At 49.6% G+C, this 25,538-nt stretch overlaps 1 protein-coding gene across 1 annotated transcript in view; it reads right to left on the bottom strand.

Moving 5' to 3' along the window:
* ankfn1b (ankyrin repeat and fibronectin type III domain containing 1b) overlaps positions 1-25,538 on the bottom strand; it is a 1,028,185-nt gene that overhangs the window by 53,152 nt on the left and 949,495 nt on the right. The window contains exons 17-19 of the mRNA XM_068056894.1: positions 23,745-23,911; positions 21,050-21,200; positions 4,123-4,288 (exon numbers count right to left, since the gene is read on the bottom strand). Of these exons, the coding sequence (XP_067912995.1) occupies positions 4,123-4,288; positions 21,050-21,200; positions 23,745-23,911 (484 nt within the window). The remainder of the gene's footprint in view (positions 1-4,122; positions 4,289-21,049; positions 21,201-23,744; positions 23,912-25,538) is intronic.

Raw genomic sequence — 25,538 nt, 5'->3', positions numbered from 1 at the left:
AGTGTTTAGGATCTGGAATGCACTGTCTGAGAGTGTGGTGGAGGCAGGTTCAGTGAGTGTTTAGGATCTGGAATGCACTGTCTGAGAGTGTGGTGGAGGCAGGTTCGATCAAGGCTTTCAAAAGGGAATTGGATAAGCACCTGAACAGAAAAGATTTAAAGGTTTATGGTTTAAACTAATTTGGCATGGGGCTGGGATACAGAGTGGAGCTGCAGTCGGGGGTGATGCACAATCAAATATAGAAGAGAAACTGAGTCAATCTGGAAGGCAGAGCAAATATAGACCTGTTAAGATACAAGTGAAAAATGTAAGGCTGGATTGTATCCATTTTAATGCAAGGAGTCTTACTAGTAAGGCAGATGAATTGCGGGCATTGATTAGCACATGGGATTATGATATTATTGCTATCACAGAGACGTGGTTGAGGGAGGGGCAGGACTGGCAGCTCAATATTCCAGGATATAGAATCTACAGGCGAGACAGGGGAGGGGATAAAAGAGGAGGTGGCATTGCACTGTTGATCAAGGAGTCAATTGCTGCAGTAAGGAGGAATGATATCATAGAAGGTTCCTCAAATGAGGCCATATGGGTAGAACTTAAAAACAAAAAGAGGGCAATCACTTGGCTGGGAGTGTACTACAGGCCTCCAAACAGTCAGGGAGAGATAGAGGAGAAGACATGTAGGCAAATCTCAGAGAGGTGTAAAAATAATAGGGTAATAATAGTCGGGGATTTCAACTCCCCCAATATTAACTGGGATAGTCTAAGTGCAAAAGGCTTAAAGGGGGCAGAATTCTTAAAATGCATACAGGAGAGCTTTTTGAGCCAGTACATAGAAAGTCCTACAAGAGAAGGGGCAGTACTGGACCTAATCCTAAGGAATGAAGCCGGACAAGTGGTAGAAGTGTCAGTGGGGGAGCATTTCGGGGATAGTGACTATAACTAGGGCGGCACAGTGGCGCAGTGGTTAGCACCGCAGCCTCACAGCTCCAGCGACCCGGGTTCAATTCTGGGTACTGCCTGTGTGGAGTTTGCAAGTTCTCCCTGTGTCTGCGTGGGTTTCCTCCGGGTGCGCCGGTTTCCTCCCACATGCCAAAGACTTGCAGGTTGATAGGTAAATTGGCCATTATAAAACCTGCCCCTAGTATAGGCAGGTGGTAGGGAAATATAGGGACAGGTGGGGATGTGGTAGGAATATGGAATTAGTGTAGGATTAGTATAAATTGGTGGTTGTTGGTCGGCACAGACTCAGTGGGCCGAAGGGCCTGTTTCAGTGCTGTATCTCTAAACATAAACATAAACTCGTAAGATTTAAGGTAGTTATGGAAAAGCACAAAGATGGACCGGAAATAAAGGTACTGAATTGGGGGAAGGACGATTTCGATATGATAAAACAGGATCTGGCCAAAGTGGTCTGGGAGCAGCTACTTGTGGGAGTCATTCAAAAAGGAAATAGTGAGTGTTCCGGGCCAACATGTTAAGGTGAAGGGTAGGACCAACAAGTCCAGGGAACGCTGGATGTCAAGGGATATAAAGGATTGGATCAGGAAAAAAAGGAGGCTTATGGCAGATTCAGAGTGCTGAAAACAGTGGAGGCACAAGAGCAGTATAGAAAGTGTAGGTGAAGAGGGGACATGAAAAAACAGTGACGGGCAAGATAAAGGAAAAGCCTAAGGCATTTTATAAGTATGTTAAGGGCAAGAGGATAACCACGGAAAGAGTCAGGCCCATTAGTCACCAAAGTGGCAATCTGTGGAGCTGGAGGACGTTGGTGAGGTTTTAAATGATTACTTTTCAACTGTGTTCACTATGGAGAAGGACGATGTAGGTGCAGAGATCAGGGAGGGGGATTGTGATATACTTGAACATATTAGCACTGAAAGGGAGGATGTATTAGCTGTTTGAGCGGGCTTAAAAGTGGATAAATCCCCAGGCCCAGATGAGATATATCCCAGGCTGTTATGTGAGGCAAGAGAGGAAATTGCAGGGGCTTTGACACAAAATTTTCCAAATCCTCTCTGGCCACAGGAGAGGTACCAGAGGATTGGAAGACAGCGAATGTGGTACCATTATTTAAGAAGGGTAGCAGGGATAAACCAAGTAATTACACGCCAGTGAATCTAACATCAGTGGTAGGGAAACTATAGGAAAAAATTCTGAGGGACAGGATTAATCTCCACTTGGAGAGGCAGGGGTTAATCAGGGATAGTCAGCATGGCTTTGTCAGGGGGAGATCATGTCTGACTAACTTGATTGAATTTTTTGAGGCGGTGACTAGATGTGTAGATGAGGGTAAAGCAGTTGATGTAGTCAACATGGACTTCAGTGAGGCTTTTGATAAGGTCCCACATGGGAGAATTGGTTAAGAAGGTAAGAGCCCACGGGATCCAGGGCAATTTGGCAAATTGGATCCAAAATTGACTTAGTGGCAGGAGGCAGAGGGAAATATTTGAGGGTTGTTTTTGCGATTGGAAGCCTGTGACCAGTGGTGTACCACAGGGATCAGTGCTGGGACGCTTGCTGTTTGTCGTGTACATTCATGATTTAGACGTGAATATAGGAGGTATGATCAGTAAGTTTGCAGATGACATGAACATTGGTGGTGTTGTAAATAGTGAGGAGGAAAGCCTTAGATTACAGGACGATATAGATAGGCTGGTAAGATGGGTGGAGCAGTGGCAAATGGAATTTAATCCTGAGAAGTGTGAGGTGATGCATTTTGGGAGGACTAACAAGGCAAGGGAATATACAATGGATGGTCGGACCCTAGGAAGTACAGAGGGTCAGAGGGACTTGGTGTACTTGTCCATAGATCACTGAAGGCAGCAGCACAGGTAGATCAGGTGGTTAGGAAGGCATATGGGATACTTGCCTTTATTAGCTGAGGCATAGAATATAAGAGCAGGGAGGTTATGATGGAGCTGTATAAAACGCTAGCTAGCCACAGCTGGAGTACTGTGTACAGTCCTGGTCACCACACTATCAGAAGGATGTGATTGCACTGGAGAGGATGCAGAGGAGATTCACCAGGATGTTGCCTGGGCTGGAGCATTTCAGCTATGAAGAGAGACTGGATAGGCTAGGGTTGTTTACCTTAGAGCAGAAAAGGCTGAGGGGGGACATGATTGAGGTATACAAAATTATGAGGGACAGAGATAGATTAGATAGGAAGAAACTTTTTCCCTTAGCTGAGGGGTCAATAACCAGGGGCATAGATTTAAGGTAAGGAGCAGGAGGTTTAGAGGGGATTTGAGGAAAAAAAATTTCACCCAGAGGGTGGTTGGAATCTGGAACACTGCCTGAAGGGGTGGTAGAGGCAGGAACCCTCACAACATTTAAGAAGTATTTAGATGATCACGTGAAATGCCATAGCATACAAGGCTACGGGCCAAGTGCTGGAAAATGCGATTAGAATAGTTAGGTGCTTGATGGCCGGCGCAGACACGATGGGCCGAAGGGCCTGTTTCTGTGCTGTAAATCTCTATGACTCTATAGAAAGTGAGACTAGCTGAGTTGCTTTTGCAGCGAACTGGCATGGACTTGATGGGCCAAATGGTCTCCTTCTGTGCTCTCAGCATTCTATGATTTCAGGATTGCCATTGGGAAATGCATTGGTATCCATAATGGTGCTGAGAGCAAAACCCTAAAAGTTAGGAGCAAGTGGGATCAAGGCCTATGACTATCGAAGAGCTAGCAGGAAGTAAAAACACAGAAGCCATCCAAAAGTGTCCAGAATCAACCAAAAAATACTTAGAATCGTGCCCTATAAATAACCTCCCACAAAAGATACCACCCTGAGCAACTCTGGATGTGAGGGTGTGCATTGGACTTGGCGCTCAACACTGGGTGAGTGAGGATTTCCATGCCGCCCCTTTTAATACATAAATAAATCGGTACATGAGGGGGAAAGTATTAGAAGGATGTGCTGATAGTGAGATGAAGTAGAGTGGGAGGAATCTTGTGTGAAGCATAAACACCGGCATTGACCTGTTGGGCCAAATGGCCTGTTCCTGTGCTGTAAATAAGCTTCAGGTCAGTTGAGAGTCCATCATTTAAAAAATCAATTACCTGCATATACAAATTACGCATTGACAAGACCACTATGGAGGTATCTGTACTCACCCAGTTCAAAAATCTGCAGTGGCAGCGTGAGGAACCCTGAGCAGGGGTTTGGCTTGTTCTGTCCTGGGGCCGTACACACATCATCAGATGGTGGCAGAAGCAGAAGGAAGGACAGGTTGTCTGCAAAATCCAACACCTCTTGGCTGTACAGCCTGAACTCTTTGGCCTAAATTTGCAAAGTGAAGGGGAAAAAAGGCATTTGAGTCACTGCGTTCACATCAAGCTGAATCTCACTGAACCCAAACTTATTTTGATCACTTTGTGCAGAAATACTGGTGTGCTGGCCCTGGTGGTAAAAGGCAGGTTACAGTGTAGGGTGCTAAGCATGGGGAGGGTAAAGGTAAAGGTTGCAGGGCAGAATGGAGTGTGAAGTGCCAGGTTTCATGTAGGATACAGTTGGTGGAATGAGACGAGCCATCCTGACAGAAAAAGAGTGACTTCAACATTGCATTGATGTCTAAATGAATGAATTCAGTTTTTAATTGCATTCTACTTAAATAAGGGTAAGAGCCATTGGGGATGGAGAATTGAATACTTTCCACTTCAGCTCCCTGGGACAGGTACAGCATGGGGTTAGATACAGAGTAAAGCTCCCTCTGTACTGTCCCCATCAAACACTCCTCAGAACAGGTACAGCACAGGGGTAATATACAGAGTAAAGCTCCCTCTACACTGTCCCCATCAAAAAAAAACTGGGATTGGCTCCTCTGTGATTGGGACTCCAGAGTGCATCAACTCAGTGCAGCTGACAGTGCTGCAGTCAGTTGCTGGAGGTGCTGCTGCAGAGGGAGAGCTGAGGACAGAACTGCAAAACTCTGAACAACGTTTGCTGCAGAGGAGGAAAGACTTTGACAAAAAGGCTGCATTTCGAAGTGGGTGTCGAGCACTAAACTTTCATTTCATTTGGACTGTTGTGGGAGGTGGAAGAGGCCGGAACAACAAGGGGTGGGGGCTGTACAATTCTATAGGGAGCTGTGCAATTGCACTGATTACACAAGGAAGCTCCCTCCCCACCCTAATTGCCCAGCCTGGGTCAGCTGAAGCTGCCTGGCTTTAGAGACATAAGGATCGAACTAGTGCCTGGGCAGCTTTCGGCTGACCCAGGTGGTTGATGGTCGGCACAGACTCGGTGGGCCGAAGGGCCTGTTTCAGTGCTGTATCTCTAAACTAAGACCCCTCCCACAACCAGAAGACCAGGAGTGTTTGCAGTGCTCTGAGTACCACACTTTAAGGAGAAAAAAAGCAAAATCATCGCTTGCAGCCTGTCTTTCCCCTTTCCTGTATACCCTCAGCCTCTCCCCAAACCTCCTAGTTGGTTTCTTTGTTTGTTTGTTTGCTTGTTTGTTTGCTTGCTTGCCATGCAATTTGGGGGTGGGTTTGGCTCTTGAGCCATGGCAAGCCCATCATCACTGGTGGCAGGGCCCTCTCATACCTATGCGGCTGTAGCCTCTGTGGCCGCCCGTGTGACCCCGTCACCTTTTAAATTAATTACTTCGAGCCATGGGGTAAAGAGCTGTCCCCATCCCAATATGTCTATAGAGGCCATTGTGGCAGCCTCAAAAATGTACGGGAAGGCTGTGTTCTTCCTGAAGACCGAGCGGGCCGTGTCCCTGGCCCTGAATAAAGGGCTCACTGTGGGTGGGACTTTCCTGCTGGTGGACTCTCTAGGGGCCACTGCGCAGCGGATAATGTTGTCAAACGTCCCACCCTTCATTCCTGATGGGCTCCTCCTCCCCCACCTACACCATCTGGGGGAGGTGAGGTCGGGGATCACCCCAGTCCCGCTCGGTCTTCGGGAGCACAGCCTCCAACATGTCTACTCCTTCCGCCGCCAGGTATTTATGCAGCTGGCGCGGGAGGAGGTCTTGGAGGGCCACTTCAGTGCAGAGTTCCAGGGGACGACCTACCGCGTCTTTTGGACCTCGGACGGGGCGCGGTGCCACGTCTGCAAGGGGGTGGGGCATGTTCGGAAGAACTGCCCCAACCTCCCGGCCGCCAACTCCACCTCGGCGGCCCAGAGTGGTTCCACAGCACCTCCTCCCACTTCCCCCACACATCCAACAGACACCGCTCAGTCGGTTCCGGAGGCTGTGGTTTTCACAGCCTTCGGCGGGCAGGGGAGTGTCCGTCCGAATGGAAGGAAGACGCAGAGAAAAAAGAAACATCGTGAGGCGCGTCCCCAGGACACTTTGACACAACCCGAGCCTGAGCTCAGCCCAAAGCCCGTTCTCACGGAATCCACCTGTCCCAGGGCTGGGCTCAGGCCCAGGGTGACTAAAAAGAACAAAAAGGAGGGTGCAGAGGCGGAGGCCTCTGATGACATGGAGGTCTCTGAGCCTCCGCGCCCTAGTGGGAGAAAGAGAAGGCACCCCTCCACAGAGGTAACAAGGGGCCCTGAGGTGCAGGGTCCATCTGTTGGAGGGGAGCTGTCTCCTGTTTCTGGTCCTCAGGTTCCCCTTACCACCACCACCAACATCAAGGCTGCAAAGTCTGGGCAGGAGCTCCCTATTCCTCAGGATGGAGGGGAGGGGGAGACATCTGTACATGTGGCCCCTCCGGGGGAAGCCAGTGGAGCCCTGCTTGTGGTGGGGGAGCCTGGGGACGCCGCCCATTCTGCCACTGGGTCGGGTGCCTTGAGAGGGAGGGAGGGCGAGGCCCCAGAGGGTCGGCCCTTCCAGCTGGAGCCCTCCACCAACCAGAAGACACCCGACCCGGTTATAACCGAGAATGCTGCCCCATCTGCTGGGCCTGTGGGTGCTGTCGGAGCGGGAGATGGCCTCCTCTCTCCGCCTCCGGACTCGGCTCCGGCAGGATTTCCGGAGTCGGGAACTTCTGTCTCCCCTGGACCACTCATTGGCCTGGGGACGGGGTTGGAGGGGGGTCCTGAACTGCTGGCGCCCACAGGCTCCAGTTTCACAGTAGAACCCAGAGAGGACTCCTCCGCCATTGATCCTGGGGGTGGGATCGTGACGGAGGGAGGACCAGCTGGCGCGGCCGGGACGTCCGCCCCACAGTGTGTGGTGGATGTGTCGGCCGCTGGCGGTGACGACCCGGAGGAGGATGGGGATTCGGTGTGGGGCACGGAGGATGATCTTGATTCCATCGCCAGTGAGGTGGTGGAGTCCCTCGTGCCTCCCACCGAGTCTCCCCTCATCCCCACGGCGGAACGCCGGGATTTCCTCGCGGTTTGCAGGGGTTGCCGCAATAAAGTTCAGCTGGCCCTCAGCCGTTGGTCGAATCTGGCGCTGATCATCCAGTCCGTCCGTGCCGCCCTTAAGAAAGCGGGCAAGCGCGCGGGCGTGAAACTGGTTGACAGGCGCCGTTTTAATGTGTTCCTCAATGGGTTGCTGGGGGAGTGGAGGGCCAGGTGCACTTCCACTCCCTCCTCACAGTGAGGTGTTGGTGACGGGTTTTAAGTACCTTTGACATGAAGATAACCATAGCCAGCCTCAACATCAACGGCAGCAGGGGGTCTCACCGCAGATTTCACAATCTCTCAGTGGTCAGGGAAGGGAGATACGCGGTGAGCTTTCTGCAGGAAACCCACACCGTTCCGGGAGACGAAGCCACCTGGCTCCTGGAGTGGCAGGGTGGGGTCTACATGAGTCACCTCACCCCTATTTCTAGTGGGGTGGCTATCTTGTTGGCCCCGACCTTTCAGCCAGAGATCTTGGGGGTCAAGGAGCTAGTGCCGGGCCGCTTGCTCCACCTCGCCGTTCGCCTGGGTAGCGTGCCGCTCCACTTTGTGAACGTGTACGCGCCCAGGCCCGGCGCGTTGCAAGCGCGCTTCTTTGAAGAAGTGTCCGCTCTCTTGAGCTCCATCGATAGCGGCGAGTACATCATCCTCGGGGGGGATTTTAACTGCACCCTCGAGGTGGGGGATCGTTCCGGTCCCCAGCGCGGCCAAGCGTCGAGAAGTTGAGGGGACTGATCAGCTCCCTTAACTTGGTGAACGTCTGGCGGAATCTCCATCCCAACTCCAGCGCCTTCACGTGGAGGTCTGGAGGAGGAGGGTCCCGAATCGAACGCCTGTACTTTTCACAGGCGTACGTCTCCCGCGTCTCGGCGGCCTCCATGCGGCTGGTGCCGTGCTCGCTCCGCACGCAGGCGGGGTCCATGTACTGGCACTTTAACAACCGGCTGCTGGAGGACGAGCGATTTTGGGACTCGTTCTGTCGATTCTGGGCCGACTGGAGAAGGAAGCAGGGGGGCTTCCCCTCCTTGAGGCTATGGTGGGATGTGGGCAAGACTCACATCCGCGTCTTCTGTCAGGAGTATGCGAAGGGGTCAACCAAGAGGCGGGAAGCCGAGATCGGGCGCCTTGAGAGGGAGGTGCTCAACTTGGAGACCCGCCTCAGTCATGAGATAGAGGTACAAATATGTAAACAGATTATGGAAAGATGTAGGAGCAACAGGGTGGTGGTGATAGGAGATTTTAATTTTCCCAACATTGACTCGGATTCACTTAGTGTTAGAGGTCCAGATGGAGCAGAATTTGTAAGGAGCATCCAGGAGGGTTTTCTAGAGCAGTATGTAAATAGTCCAACTCGGGAAGGGGCCATACTGGACCTGGTGTTGGGGAATGAGCCCGGCCAGGTGGTTGAAGTTTCAGTAGGGGACTACTTTGGGAATAGTGATCACAATTCCGTAAGTTTTAGAATACTCAAGGTCCTAAAGGAAGAGTGCTAAATTGGGGGAAGGCCAACTATACCAAAATTCGGCAGGAGCTGGGGAATGTAGATTGAGAGCAGCTGTTTGAAGATAAATCCACATTTGATATGTGGGAGGCTTTTAAAGAGAGGTTGATTAGCGTGCAGGAGAGACATGTTCCTGTGAAAATGAGGGATAGAAATGGCAAGATTAGGGAACCATGGATGACAGGTGAAATTGCGAGACTAGCTAAGAGGTAAAAGGAAGCAGACATAGGCCTAGGCGGCTGAAGAAAGACGAAGCTTTGAAAGAATATCGGGAATGTAGGACCAATCTCCACCTCCAGGCGCGTATCCATTGTCTCTCGAGATAAGGAGGCCCAAAAAAAAAAAGGACCAATCTGAAACGAGGAATTAAGAGGGCTAAAAGGGGTCATGAAATATCTTTAGCAAACAGGGTTAAGGAAAATCCCAAAGCCTTTTATTCATATATAAGGAGCAAGAGGGTAACTAGAGAAAGGATTGGCCCACTCAAGGACAAAGGAGGAAAGTTATGCGTGGAGTCAGAGAAAATGGGTGAGATTCTAAACGAGTATTTTGCATCGGTATTCACCGAGGAGAGGGACATGACGGATGTTGAGGTTAGGGACAGATGTTTGATTACTCTCGGTCAAGTCGGCATAAGGAGGGAGGAAGTGTTGGGTATTCTAAAAGGCATTAAGGTGGACAAGTCCCCAGGTCCGGATGGGATCTATCCCAGGTTACTGAGGGAAGTGAGAGAGGAAATAGCTGGGGCCTTAACAGATATCTTTGCAGCATCCTTAAACATGGGTGAGGTCCCGGAGGACTGGAGAATTGCTAATGTTGTCCCCTTGTTTAAGAAGGGTAGCAGCGATAATCCAGGTAATTATAGACCGATGAGCCTGACGTCAGTGGTCGGGAAACTGCTGGAGAAGATACTGAGGGATAGGATCTATTCCCATTTGGAAGAAAATGGGCTTATCAGTGATAGGCAACATGGTTTTGTGCAGGGAAGGTCATGTCTTACCAACTTAATAGAATTCTTTGAGGAAGTGACAACATTGATTGATGAGGGAAGGGCTGTAGATGTCATATACATGGACTTCAGTAAGGCGTTTGATAAGGTTCCCCATGGTAGGCTGATGGAGAAAGTGAAGTCGCATGGGGTCCAGGGTGTACTAGCTAGATGGATAAAGAACTGGCTGGGCAACAGGAGACAGAGAGTAGCAGTGGAAGGGAGTTTCTCAAAATGGAGACGTGTGACCAGTGGTGTTCCACAGGGATCCGTGCTGGGACCACTGTTGTTTGTGATATACATAAATGATTTGGAGGAAAGTATAGGTGGTCTGATTAGCAAGTTTGCAGACGACACTAAGATTGGTGGAGTAGCAGATAGTGAAGGGGACTGTCAGAGAATACAGCAGAATATAAATAGATTGGAGAGTTGGGCAAAAAAATGGCAGATGGAGTTCAATCAGGGCAAATGCGAGGTGATGCATTTTGGAAGATCCAATTCAAGAGTGAACTATACAGTAAATGGAAAAGTCGCCTTTCTCTCCCTCGATCAGGAGAAGGCGTTCGACTGGGTGGATCACGAATACCTTTTCGGGACTCTGCGCGCATTCGGCCGCGGGCCGCATTTCATGGCCCGGGTCCGACTTTTATACGCCGCCGCAGAGTGTCTAGTCAAAGTTAACGGGTCCTTGACGGCGCCCCTTCGATTTGGGAGAGGAGTGCGTCAGGGATGCCCCATGTCCGGCCATTTGTATACCATCTGCGTGGAGCCCTTCCTGTGCCTACTGCGCAGGAGGTTGACGGGATTGGCTCTGTGCGAGTCAGCCATGCGGGTCGTCCTCTCGGCTTACGCCTACGACGTGCTCCTCGCAATCACAGATCCTGTTGACTTGCGGAGGATGCGCGACTGCCAGCAGACCTTTTCTGCCGTGTCCTCCACGAGGATCAATTGGGAGAAATGCTCCGGACTCCTGGTGGGTCAGTGGCGGGTGGACTCCCTGCCGGAGGAGATGACACCTTTTGCGTGGAGCACCACGCACCTCCTCTATCTGGGAGTCCACCTTCGCCCCGCTGAGGAAGCCTGGCCGGCAAACTGGCAGGAGTTGGAGGCGAAAGTCACCGCTCGGCTGGGGCGCTGGACAGGACTGCTCCGAGTGCTTTCCTACAGGGTCCAAGCACTGGTCATAAACCAATTGGTGGCCTCCATGCTGTGGTACCAGTTGGTCACTTTGGCCCCGCCCCCTGCATTCGCCACAAAGATCCAGAAGAAACTCGTCGATTTCTTCTGGGGCAAGAGGAAACACTGGGTCTCTGCCACGGTCCTGAGTCTCCCGATCGAGGAGGATGGCCAGTCACTGGTGTGCGTCCGCACCCAGGCTGCGACTCTCCACCTTCGGACCCTGCAGAGATACCTGTACGTCGAGCGTCCTCCCAGATGGTGTGCGCTGGCGACGTATTTTTTCCGCCAGTGTCACTGCCTTCAAGACGACACGCAGCTCCCGGTGGAGTCCGTTAGCCGCGCCTCTCTGAGGGAGTTGCCTGTCTTTTACCGGGATCTATCCTGAGTCTGGAACATGGTCGCCTCCAGTCAGGGCGCTCCCCCGCCGGCAGAGGAGAGCGTCTCGGCTGTCTGGGCGGCCGACTCCGGGGACGGACCGGCGGGTGGAGGAGTAGCCGGAGCCCCCGGGACGCCCCTCACTGCAGGTGGCGAGGGGGCTCGGAAGAGCGGAATGCTCCCGGCCAAGCTAACCCCCGCTCGGCCGGAACTGCTCATTGGACCCAGGCCCCGAAACCCTCCTCAGGAGCCGGTCCCGCACAATCCAAGCCGCCTCTCGGAAATGCCCTCCGTGCCATTCCAATCGGCGCGGAGGGGTTTGCTGTACGGGCTGCTCTCCTGCACATTCTCCACTTCCTCACCCTCGTCAGCCAGCCGGACACGCCCTGGCGGCCCGCGTTGCCATCTGGCGGCGAGGGGAAACCCCGATGGAGGTCTCTGCACGCGAGAGTCCTCCCCCTTTTCATCGGGGACCTGGGGTGGAGGGTGTTGCACAGGGCAGTCCCGTGCAATAGACTTTTAAGCAGGTTCACGGACTCCCAGGCTGCCTGTACTTTCCGTGTTTCACATATATATGGAGTGTGTGAGGTTGCAGCCCCTCTTTGAGTATTTGAAGGGGCTGCTCCTCAAGTTCTGGCTGCACTTCAGTCCCACGCTCTTGATCTTTGGGCACCCAGTGCGGAGGGGCATGGGCCGGGAGGAGGATCTCCTTGTCGGTCTGCTCCTGGGCCTGGCCAAGGTGGCAGTTCACAGGTCCAGGCTGCGGGCCATCGGGGGGTCCATCCTCCCTGATTGCCTGCCCCTCTTCCGTGGTTACGTTTGAGCCCGGGTGTCCCTGGAGAAGGAGCATGCGGTGTCCGCCGGTACGCTTGAGGCCTTCTGCGACCGGTGGGCACCGCAGGGACTGGAGTGCATCGTCGCCGCCGAGAATGGCATTTTAATTTGAGTTTTTTGTTTATTTATCTGTTTTTAATCATGTTATTTTAAAAATATGTATATAAAGGGGGCCTGAGGAATAAAGGCCCCCTCGATATGAAATATATAAAATAATACGGGGTTAGATACAGAGTAAAGCTCCCTCTACACAGTCCCCATCAAACACTTCCAGGGCAGGTACAGTTCTGATTGGCTGGCAAATTTGAAGCATTTCCTGTGTGCCTGGATGTATTTGCATTGCCGATGTTATTGCAGTAATGGGCGTAACCAAAGAAGAGCATGATCAAAATCTTCATTCACTGATGGCAGTAGCTCGTCACGAAGGGCTTATTTTTAACAGCAAGAAATGCCAGGTGAATTTCTTTGGCTCCATCTATTCGGGTCGCGGAATCTGTCCTGAGCCAGGCAAAGTCGAAGATCTAAGGCATATGCCTACTCCACATGACAAAGAAGATCTACAGAGATGTCTTGGATTTTTCAACCTCTTGGCTCCATATATTCCAAATGTTTCTGAGAAAGCATCATCACTGAGAGAGATCTTAAAGAAAGATGTACATTTGTATGACAGGAGGACCATCAGCATATGTTTGAGTCTCTCAAACGAGCATTGTCAGCTGAAACCTGCCCCCTGCAGTACTTCAATCCAAGGAAGAAGACAATCCTGGATGTTGATGCCTCACAGAAAGGGCTAGGAGCGTGGATCCTGTAGGATGGCAAATCAATTGCATTCAGATCCAAATGTTTATCCCCAGCACAATCCAATTACTCAAACACAGAGTGTGAAACACTTGCTCTGGTGTTTGGGATCTCACAAGGTTTCACACCTACCTGTTCGGTAAGCAGTTCACGGTGAAAACCGATCACAAACCACTGGAGATGATCTGGTGCAAACCATTGACAAGCGCATCACCTCAACTACAGCGACTCTTAGTGAAAGTACAGGGGTATGACTTCGATGTCTGCTACAAACCGGGTCCTAAAATGGTCACCTCAGATACACTGAGCAGATTGCCAGACCCAAACAAGAATGAAGAGGTTCCACTGGATCTACAAGTAGACAGCATGAACATCGAGGTGAAAGATGTACTCAAAATCGACCTATTTCATTTTGGTCAGCACAAATGTGACCAACTACAATCAGAAACAGCCAATGACCCACAACTGAAGGCTCTGTGGAGAGTCATCATAGAAGGTTGGCCGAATAGGGTAAAAGAGGTGCCAGAAACCCTGCGGTGCTTTTGGCCTTATAGAGATGAACTCAGTGTAGAAACATAGAAAATAGGAGCAGGAATAGGCCATTCGGCCCTTCGAGACTGCTCCGCCATTCATTATGATCAACTCAGTAACCTGTTCCCGTTTTCCCCCCCATATCCTTTGATCCCTTTAAACCCAAGAGCTATATCTAACTCCTTCTTGAAAACATACAATGTTTTGCCCTCAACTGCTTTCTGTGGTAGCGAATTCCACAGGTTCACCACTCTCTGGGTGAAGAAATTTCTCCTCATCTCAGTCCTGAATGGTATACCCTGTATCCTTAGACTATGATCCCTGGTTCTGGACTCCTCCACCATCAGGAACATCCTTCCTGCATCTACCCTGTCAAGTCCTGTTAGAATTTTATAGGTTTCTATGAGATCCCCCCTCACTCTTCTGAACTCCAGCGAATATAATTCTAACCGACTCAATCTCTCCTCATACGTCAGTCCCACCATCCCAGGAATTAGTCTGGTAAATTTTCGCTGCACTCCCTCTATAGCAAGAACATCTTTTCTCAGATAAGGAGATCAAAACTGCACACAATGTTCCAGGTGTGGCCTCACCAAGGCCCTGTATAATTGCAGCAAGACATCCCTGCTCCTGTACTCGAATCCTCTCGCTATGAAGGCCAAAATACCATTTGCCTTTTTTACCGCCTGTTGCACCTGCATATTTACCTTCAGCGACTGGTGTACGAGAACACCCAGGTCTCGCTGCATATTCCCCTCTCTCAGTTTATAGCCGTTCAGGTAATAATCTGCCTTCATGTTTTTGCTACCAAAGTGGATAACCTCACATTTATCCACATTATACTGCATCTGCCATGCATTTGCCCACTCACTCAACTTGTCCAAATCACCCTGAAGCCTCTCTGCATCCTCCTCACAACTCACCCTCCCACCCAGTGTTGTGTCATCTGCAAATTTGGAGATATTACATTTAGTTCCCTCATCTAAATCATGAATATATATTGTGAATAGCTGGGGTCCTAGCACCGATCCCTGCGGTACCCCACTAGTCACTGCCTGCCATTCGGAAAAAGACCCGTTTATTTCTACTCTTTGTTTCCTGTCTGCTAACCAATTTTCTATCCATCGCAATACACTACCCCCAATCCCATGCACTTTAACTTTACATGCTAATCTCTTATGTGGGACTTTGTCGAAAGCCTTCTGAAAGTCCAAATAAACCACATCAACTGGCTCCCCCTCATCAACTCTACTAGTTACATCCTCGAAAAATTCTCGTAGATTTGTCAAGCATGGTTTCCCTTTCGTAAATCTATGCTGATTCTGTCCGATTCTACCACTGTTCTCTAAGTGAACTGCTATAAAATCTTTGATAATGGAGTCTGGAATTTTCGCCACTACCGACGTCAGGCTGACTGGTCTATAATTCCCTGCTTTCTCTCTACCTCCTTTTTTAAATAGTGGGGTTCCATTCGCTACCCTCCAATCTGTAGGAACTGTTCCAGAGTCTATAGAATCTTGGAAGATGATCACCAATGGATCCACTATTTCTAGGGCCACTTCCTTAAATACTCTGGGATGCAGACCATCAGGCCCTGGGGATTTATCTGCCTTCAATCCCATCAATTTCCCCAACACCATTTCTCTACTAATACTGATTTCTTTCAGTTCCTCTCTCTCACTAACCCTGTGTTCCCCAACATTTCTGGTATGATATTTGTGTCCTCCTTTGTGAAGACAGAACCAAAGTATGCATTTAGTTGGTCAGCCATTTCTTTGTTCCCCATAATAGATTCCCCTGTTTCTGACTGTAAGGGACCTACATTTGTCTTCACTAATCTTTTTTTCTTCACGTATCTCGAGAGGCATCACCTTCAAGGGAAAACAAGTGATTGTGCCCAAAGTTCTCCAACAGGACATCTTGTCACAACTTCACCAAGGCCATATGGGCATAGAGCGAACGAGTCAACTGGCACGAGACACTGTTTATTGGCCAGGGATCAATAATGACATTGAAAGGTTAGTGAGGATGTGCGAGGCATGCCCGAGCCACCAGCCACAATAACATAAAGAACCTCTGCACCCTCACGAGATTCCGTCAGTCCCTTGGTCCAAAATTGCCATTGATCTATTTACCGTGAATAAAGACGACTTTATCTTAGTCAACGATTATTTCTCCAAATTTCCAATTGTCAGAAGGGTAAAAGACACTTCAAGCGCAGTTGTCACAGACACATTGAGCGCCATATTCAGTCCGTCCTGTGCACCTGAAGAAATCATTTCTAACAATGGGCCACAGTATACGGGTTATGTGTGCTAAATGGGGCGTAAACCATGTGACATCCTCACCACATTACCCTAGATCTAATGATCTTGCCGAGCGAATGCTTCGCACAGTCAAAGCACTTATCCGAAAGTGTAGAACAACGAAACAAGATTTTCATGTTGACATGCTCCACCTCAGAGCTACACCTATGGATATGGGCTTACCATCACCAGCAGAGATCATGCTTGACAGACAAATGTGAACGACTCTGTCAAACCATCATCTGTCTAAATTCTCTGAGATGCAGGAGACACTGCTGGAAAAACAAAGGAGAATGAAGATGGTTCATGACCGACACGCAGGGGCGGAACTACCTCAGCTACACGTAGGACAAAAGGTCAGGGTCATACACCCCAGAAGGAGAACATGGTTACATGCAGAGTTATCCAGAGTATGCAGTGAGCCTAGGTCTTACGAGGTTATAACATCTAACGGAGCAGTGTTGAGGAGGAACCGGAGAGAAGTGTACAATAATCCAATTGCGCACTGTGGACTCGAAAGACCACACTCCGACGATGAGGATGTGACGGAACAACTGGACAACAACCAACACATTGACAACATGCCTGCAAACCAAAAACAGCCAATGGTGAAATCCACATCCCTAGAAGGTTATACTATAACCAGATCTGGAAGTGTTGTCAAACCACCAAAACGATAAATGGACTCTTAAACTTCTATACTTGTGAATTTCAGAATCCCTATCCTTACACCTGTAAATTTTATAATCTCTACCCCATATAACTAATTCTGATATTATCTAATTTCATGTGTTTCTACTTGTAGCATATGAGACTTATCTTTGGAAAGAAAGGGGATGTTGTATGATCACCTATGTACCAGGATGTAGTCATGTGACTAGAAGCCAAAGTCACTCTGCAACTGTAACACCCGAGACTAAAGCTCTATATATCATTTGCTCTGTATTGTATATTCCAATTTAGCTGTTAATAAACCTTCTAGAGATCTTCAACAAACTGGAATCCATGCACCTCACTGTGTTCCTTAAGATATCACAACGAAACCCATGACAGAAGGAAAGCGTGGAAGAAGAACAAACACAAAGAGGTGTGTTCCCTGGATAGTGAGGCACAGCCCAGGATGAACTCAACCCTGCTGATGACATGGAGTTCTCTGAGCCTTTGCGCCCTAGTGGAACAAAGAGAAGGAGGCACTCTTCTACAGCGGGAAGGCAGGACCCTGAGATGCAAGGCCCATCTGCTGGAGGGTGCTGACTCCTGGTTTGGGTCCCCAGGTTTCCCATGCCCCCATCACCATCAAGGCCACAAGGCCTGGGCAAAAGCTCCCTACTCCTCAGGAAGGAGGGGAGGGGAAAGTCCCTGTACATGTGGCTCCTCCTGGGGGTGGGGATGGAGACCTACCTATGGTGGGGGTGCCTGGAGACATTCCTGGCAAAGCCTCTCCATCTGCTGCTGTGTCGGGTGCCCTGGTTTGGCAGGAGGGCAAAGCCCCCAAGGGTTGGCCATCCCAGACGGTGTTGGGACCAAACGGCCGGCTGGGATGTCCACCCCGCAGCGTCTGGTGGGTGTGTTGGCCGCCAGCAGCGACTACTCAGAGGAGAATGGGAACTCGGTGTGGGGCATGGAGGACGATATTGAATCCATCACTAGTGACGCGGTGGACTCCCTCATACCTCCATCCAAGTCTCCTCTCATCCCAATAGCAGAACTCCGGGACTTCCTTGCTGCCATGAGGGATTGGCACAATAAGGTTCAGCTTGCCCTCGACCAGTGATCGGAACAGGCGTTGCTCATCAAGTCCGTCTGTGCCACTCTGAAAATGATGGGCAGGGGTGCAGAGGTGAAACCGATTGTGCGGTGCCAGTTCAATGCGTTCCTCATTGGGCTGCTGAAGGAATGGTCGGCAACAAGCACTTCTGCTCCCTCACAATGAGGTGTTTTTGATGATGGGATCAAAGTCCTTTTGACATGAAGATAACCATAGCCAGCCTCAACATCAACAGCAGCAGGGGGTCTCACTGCAGATTTCACAATCTCTCAGTCTTGGTGGGCCTCCCCTCCTTGAGGCTATGGTGGGATGTGGACAAGACTCACATCCGTGCCTTCCGTCAGGACTGCACGAAGGGGTCGACCAAGAGGCGGGAGTCCGAGATCGGGCGCCTGGAGAGGGAGGTGCTTGATTTGAAGTCCCATCTCATTCAGGCCATCGTGGATCCGGCCCTGTGGCAGGCATACAAAGAGAGGTAGGGCACGCTGAGGGACCTGCAGCTCATAGGGTCCCGAGTGCCCTCCACCAGCTCTCGAGGGGCAAATCCCCAGGGCTGGACGGGCTGACCGTGGAGTTCCTCAGGGCGTTCTGGGATGTCCTGGGGGACGATTATGCGCGGGTCCTGAGGGAAAGCCTGGCGACTGGGGAGATGCCCCTCTCATGGCGCAGGGCGGTCATCGTCCTGCTGCCGAAGAGGGGCGATCTCCGCCTGCTTAAGAACTGGCCCCCGATCTCCCTCCTCAGCACAAATTCTAAAATCTTTGCCTAGGCTATGTCTACCCACCTGGGCTCCGTGATAGCCCACATAATCCACCACGACCAGCCTACACAGTCCCTGGCCATTCCATCCAGGATAATATCCACCAGGTCCAGGACCTGATCCTTCCCAGGGGACTGGTCTGTCGGTCACCATTCTCTCCCTCGATCAGGAGAAGGCGTTCGACAGGGTGGATCACGAATATCTTTTCGGGACTCTGAGTGCGTTTGGACTCGTGCCACATTTTGTGGCCTGGGTCCTACTTTTGTACTCCGCCACAGAGTGTCTGGTCAAAGTTATCAGATCCTTGACAGCACCACTTTGCTTTGGGAGAGGAGTACATCAGGGATGCCCCATGTCTGGCCAATTAGATAACACCTGCATGGAGCCATTCCTGTGCCTGCTTCGCAAGAGGTTGACGGGTTTGCCTCTGCGCAGGCTGGGCATGCGGGTCATCCTTTCAGCTTACGCCAATGACGTGCTCCTCGCGGTCACAGATCCCATTAACTTGTGGAGGATGCGCAAATGCCAGCAGACCTTTTCTGCTGCGTCCTCCGTGAGGGTCAATTGGGAGAAATGTTCCGGCCTCCTGGTGGGTCAGTGGTGAGTGGACATCCTGCCAGAAGAGATAACACATTTTTCGTGGAGCAACACGCACCTCCTCTATCTGGGAGTCTATCTGAGCCTCGTTGAGGAAGCCTGGCCGGCAAACTGGCAGGAGCTAAAGGTGAAAGTCACTACTCAGCTGGGGTGCTGGACAGGACTGCTCCGAGTGCTTTCCTACAGGGTCCGAGCGCTGGTCATAAACCAACTGGTGGCCTCGATGCTCTGGTACCGGTTGGTCCCTTTGATGCCCCCCCACCACCCCCCCCTCACATTTGCCACCAAAATTCAGAAGAAGCTCATTGATTTCTTCTGAGACAAGAGGTAACATTGGGTTTCTGTCATCATCCAGAGTCTCCCGATTGAGGGGGCGGTCAGTCACTGGTGTGCATCCATACTCAGGCTACGGCTCTCCGCCTTCGGATCCTGCACAGATAAGTCGAGCGTCCTCCCAGATGGTTGTGCTGGTGACATATTTTTTCCGATGGGGCACTGCCTTCAAGACAACACGCAGCTCCTGGCAGCAACTGTCAGTCGTGCCTCTCTGAGGGAGTTGCCTGTTTTTTACCGTGATCTATTTAGAGTCTGGAACATGGTTTCCTCCAGTTAGGGCGCTCCCCCGCCAATGTAGGAGAGGGCTCCGGTTGTTCAGGTGGTCAGCTCGGGGGATGGACTGACAGGTGGAGGAGTAGCCGAAGCCCCTCACTGTGGTCACCAAGGGGCTCAGGAGTGTGGAGCGCTCCCAGCCGTGCTGGCCCCTGCTTGGCCGGAACTGCTTATCGGATCCACGCCCCGAAGCCCTCTTCGGGAGCTGGTCCCACACAACCTGAGCCATCTCTCGGAAATGCCCTCCGTGCCATTCCACACTGGGCGGAGGGGTTACCTGTATGAGCTGCTCCTGCACACTCTCCACTTCCTCGCCCTTGTCTGCCACCCAGATATGCCGTGGTGGTGCGTGTCATCATCTGGCGGTGAGGGGAATTCCACGTTGAGGTCTCTACACGTGAGTCCTCCCCCCCGAGGACCTGGGGTGGAGGGTGCTGAACAGGGCAGTCCCATCCAATAGACTTTTAAGTAGGTTCACAGACTCCTAGGTCGCCTGTAATTTCATCGGCATGGACGAGTTCGTATACCATGTTTAAATGGAGTATGCAAGGTCGCAGCCCCTATCTGAATATTTAAGGGGGCTGCTCCTCAAGTCTTGGCTGCAATTCAGCCCCACGCTGCTGATTTTTGGGCACCCGGTGCAGAGTGGGGTGGGCCAGGAGGAGGAGCTCCTCGTCGGTCTTTTCCTGGGCTTGGCCAAGGTGGCAATTCACAGGTCCAGGCTGCGGGCTGTTGGGTGTCCGTCCGCCCTGATTGCCTGCCCCTCTTCTGAGGTTACGTTCACACCCAGGTGTCCCTGGAGAGGGAGCATGCGGTGTCCGCCAGTTCACTTGAGGCCTTTCGCGACTGGTGGGCATCACAGGGGTTGGTGTGCACCATCAATGCAGAAAATTGTACTTTAATTTGAGTTTTGTTTTATTTATCTGTTTTTAAATAAAGTTATGTATTTAAAATGCACATAAAAAGGACCTGGGGAATAAACGCTCCCCTGACAAAATAAAAGGGGCCGGAGATATAAAGGACACCTTAAAAAAAGCAGGTTAAATACAGAGTAAAGTTCCCTCTACATTTCCAATATATTTCAGCCACAAACTCAGAGCAGCACCTCCTACTGTTTCAAGATGGTATTTCTTCAGTTTCCCACACCAGCCATTCTGTGATCAGTCGATCTGAAATATGGTTTCAGTGCTTGTTCATTTTGCATTATGTCTATATTTTAAACTCACTAACCTGCCCAATAACTGGTTACTCTCATCAGTATGTGATACATTTTTCATAATTAATATAGGAAAATCAGGCACTTTATAGTCTGTTACACAAGTTCAAGTTGAACATGAACCATTTACAGCAACTATAAATAAACGAGCACCACATTTGAGAGCCACCTATTATGGAAGTGTACAACAGGAGTAACAACAATACTCATGGAACTAAACTAACAGGAATTCTACTGCAAAGCACGTTTGCTGGGAGCCACTCTTATACCTGCTGCAGTGAAATGCCGATCTGATTCATCAGTTCTGAAATGGCTACCCTGAGTTCTTGCAGGAAGAGGTTCTGAAAACATCCCGCACATTGACCTGTTCGAGCGGACTGGTCCAAATCTGACAGGCTCTGGAGCCACTCCCATTCATCTCTGGGGGCAGAGAGATATAAGATATACTGAATAAAACAATTATTGGAAAGTGAAATACATTTAGTTAACAGATAGGTTCATAGTGTCACACAGAGGACAACAAATAAGAACATAAGAAAGTGTGGGACAGAGAAAGGTTGTTTACCAACTAAACATATTCCTTCCACAGCCCATGTACACTCTGCCTTATCATGGATTTTACCACACACATTTAAACACCTTCTACACACCATGTGGAATCTATTCATTTAATCTGCTTCTATAAATCCTGTACATTCTACCTTTGTGTAGTCTCTATCCCAACCATTTCATCTCCTTAGTGAAAGTTCTTCTTCCTGAAAGTAATTCTACAAAATCTGGAATATTTATCCAAGCTCATGGCTCCAAAACGATGTAATAATCGTATTCAATATTCCCTGGGTCAAAATGATTCACCTATCAACAGACCCAGCTGCAAAGTTGGACAAATATAAGGAACAAATAAATAATGAGAATAGGAAATTCCATGTAATTGAAATTTACAGAGCTGGAGAAAATTAGAGGTAAATGTCACATTAGGAGGACATAATTTCTAAAAGTGACAAAATGCATCTCAGCTCATTTGGTCTTTGCCAAAGCTGAAGGGGTGGAGGATTAAAAAGTGACTTAGTGTGATCATGCCAGCAAACGTGCTTGGTGGCCATGGCCAATCAGGCTTTACTGGCTGGTGCTCACCATGGCATGCCCATTCTTTCATGCAGTACCTTGTATACAGCATGACTGACTGTAATTGAGATGCTTCTGAAGAATTACACTGCATAATGATGAATCAGGTCTTCCTGTGTATCTGTGCCAGAGCTGCAGCCTCCATTTTTCTATTTAGGCCCCACAACACAATGTTACAGTGTTCAAGAACAGCAAGAGACTCCACTGCAATCTCAACGTGAAGTGACCAGTAACACAGAACCATGTAAGCTAGTGCCAGCTTTCCAGCAAGAGTTTGAAATCTTCTCTTTCAAGGCAATACTGTGTGTCTGGGCTATCAAAAGGAGGTGGTAGATTTGAAGGAATGTTCTGAGCAGATCAAGATCACTCCTCAACCATGGATAGTGCTAAGGCCACAAATAGAAGCAGAATGCATTATTTGGCGTGTGCTTCATGCAGATAGCAGTATGGAACCCGGAAGGATTGTAGCACCATTAAGGAAGGGGGAGTGTGTCTCATGTAGGGGAGAGTGTGTCTCACATGGGGGAGTATCTCTCACCTAGGAGAGCGTGTGTCTCACGTAGGGGAGAGTGTGTCTCACGTGGGGGAGAGTGTGTCTCACATAGGGGAGAGTGTGTCTCATGTGGGGGAGAGTGTGTCTCACGTGGGGGAGAGTGTGTCTCATGTGGGGGAGAGTGTGTCTCACGTAGGGGAGAGTGTGTCTCATGTGGGGGAGAGTGTGTCTCACGTGGGGGAGAGTGTGTCTCATGTGGGGGAGAGTGTGTCTCACGTGGGGGAGAGTGTGTCTCACGTGGGGGAGAGTGTGTCTCATGTGGGGGAGAGTGTGTCTCACGTAGGGGAGAGTGTGTCTCACGTGGGGGAGAGTGTGTCTCACGTAGGGGAGAGTGTGTCTCACGTGGGGGAGAGTGTGTCTCACGTAGGGGAGAGTGTGTCTCATGTGGGGGAGAGTGTGTCTCACGTGGGGGAGAGTGTGTCTCACGTAGGGGAGAGTGTGTCTCATGTGGGGGAGAGTGTGTCTCACGTAGGGGAGAGTGTGTCTCACATGGGGGAGTATCTCTCACCTAGGAGAGCGTGTGTCTCACGTAGGGGAGAGTGTGTCTTACGTAGGGGAGAGTGTGTCTCATGTGGGGGTGAGTGTGTCTCACGTAGGGGAGAGTGTGTCTCACATGTAGCAAGGTGTACTAGCAGCTTTAGATGTGGATTACTTCATTTTCTGCCTGGGTTGAATTTTTATTTGGATTTACAATGAATGAGCGAATCTAAAAACCATTTTTAAGCTGTTTTGTGAAGTTGCTGTGCTCAGTCAGATTTATTCTGCTTCACTTCTGAACATGAGCATAAAAGTGAAATTTTATATGACAATTTTCATAGTGGTTGCTGCTTGAGGCATGAAGCCTTGTTGGGCTGCAGTCCAATGAACATTAGACACTCTCTGATACCCAACTGACCATTTTGAATGTATGTGCCGAGTCTGTGTGTATCAGTAAGGCAGTCAACTCATAAAGGACTTCTCAGCTCAGCTTGGTCCATTCTGCACTGACCTCTGCACACAAACTTTCCAGCCATGGCTGTTGGACAATTATCAGGAGCTGGCACCCGAGCTGATTGCTCTTTCCCCAGCACAGGGACACTGTAGGCCATTGTAGCATCTCAACTGCTGCTCAGATGAGATCATCTAACGCAACACAGACTGTGAATTGAAGCTGGCATCTTCGGAGTGTTTGGTTCACTAGTGCACATGGAAGGTTTAATAAGCAGCACATTTAGATCAATGTTACAGAGTGTCTTCTCACAGTTCAATTAATTATCATTCTGTTTGTTGTTGTTTCCCTTTGTTACCTGGAGACATTGTGATTGCTTCGTATCTTGATATGACACAGGATATTGGGTAGCTTCTGAGGGACAAGGACACGGATTTGATCAACTGAGCTGCAGAGCTTTAGATAACCAAGATAAAGCCCTGGGGAAAGGGCCTGGTTGCTCCTCCTATGGTAGGCTAGCTTTTCCTGAAGAGAAAAGAAGCAGAGAGTAGCAGATCACCTACAATAACCCTCATCCCTGAAAATACAACATTCTTACTAATATTCCTCATAATTTTAGGCAGTATTGCTAACTCAGGCCAATAGCTGCATCATCTGCCCTGGAGTAACCACAGAGACCCAAAAGCATATTAACCCTCTCAGGACCACAATATACATATGCACTAAAATGTCATTGTTTTTACGATTAACTGAGATACATTTTTACGATGAGAATACAGAATGTGGTTTCACAGCTCCAGAAACTAGCAGATTAATATTCAATATTAAAGACTTTGAACAATTAGTCAAGTCTTAAAAAAAAGTGAAACAGACACAAAACAAAACTGTTCCTCGTATAATATCTGCTGGCTGCAGAAAGAGCATCAAGAGTCCTAGAGCTGACTGTGTCTAAAATTTCTGCTTGTTATCTTCAGACATTTTAACCATTTAAAATGAATGGGTTAATTCTAACATTTAAACAGCTGAGTGAGGGTTTCAGTTGAATGAGTTAAACATTCAGACACAAATTCCACGATGTAATCCTTGTTCAACACACTCCATCCTGTGTTTTATCCTGTGTATATCTCACTGCAGCCTGTATACACACATTCTCCAAAGGCTGTCCACCATCGTTCAGAACTGTGCTCCTCCAGTTTCATTTATGCATCTAATAGTAGCCGGAGAGTCACCTGCAATAGATTCTCTTCCTGCTCCCGTACCTTTGGTGTCCCCCAAGGATCTATCCTTGGCTCTGTCCTATTTCTCATCGATATGCTGCCCCTCGGTGATAATATCTGGAAACACAGGATCAGTTTCCACATGTAGCTGATGACACCCAGCTCCAGCTCACCACCATCTGTCTCAGCTCCTTCACTGTCTCTAAGTTATCAGACTGCTTATCCAACATGCAGTATCTGATGAGCAGAAATTTCCTCCAACTAAATATTGGGAAAACCAAAACCATTGTCTTCACTCACCGCCGTGTAACTCCGCTCCCTAGCTACCGACGCCATCCCTCTCCCTGGCAATTGTCTGAGACGGAACCAGACTGTTTGCAACCTCAGTGTCGTATTTGACTCTGAGCTGAGCTTTCAACTAACTATCTCTGCCATCACTAAGACCACCTATTTCCACCTCCATAACATTGCCTGACTCCACTCCTGCCTTAGCTCATCTGCTGCTGAAGCCCTCATCCGTGCCTCTGTTACCTCTAGACTTGACTATTACAATGCTCTCCAGGCTGGTCTCCCATCTCCCACCCACCATAAAATTAAGATCATGCAAAATTCTGCTGCCTGTCTCCTAACTTGCACCAAGTCAAATGCACCCATCACCGCTGTGCTCGCTGACTTACATTGGCTCCCAGTTAAGCAAATACTTGATTTTAAAATTCTCTTCCTCATTTTCAACTCCACTGTCCACTGGAGTAGTACCAGATGATTGGAGAATGGCAAATGTTATTCCCTTGTTCAAGAAAGGGAATAGGGATAACCCTGGGAATTATAGACCAGTCAGTCTGACGTCGGTAGTGGGCACATTATTAGAGAGGATTCTGAGAGACAGGATTTATGATTACTTGGAAAAGCATGGTTTGATTAGAGACAGTCAGCAT

The sequence above is a fragment of the Heterodontus francisci genome, chromosome 24 (assembly GCF_036365525.1).
Source record: "Heterodontus francisci isolate sHetFra1 chromosome 24, sHetFra1.hap1, whole genome shotgun sequence".
Taxonomy (NCBI): domain Eukaryota; kingdom Metazoa; phylum Chordata; class Chondrichthyes; order Heterodontiformes; family Heterodontidae; genus Heterodontus; species Heterodontus francisci.
The sequence above is the reverse complement of the archived record's forward strand: the minus strand, read 5'-3'. Positions and strand labels throughout refer to the sequence as shown.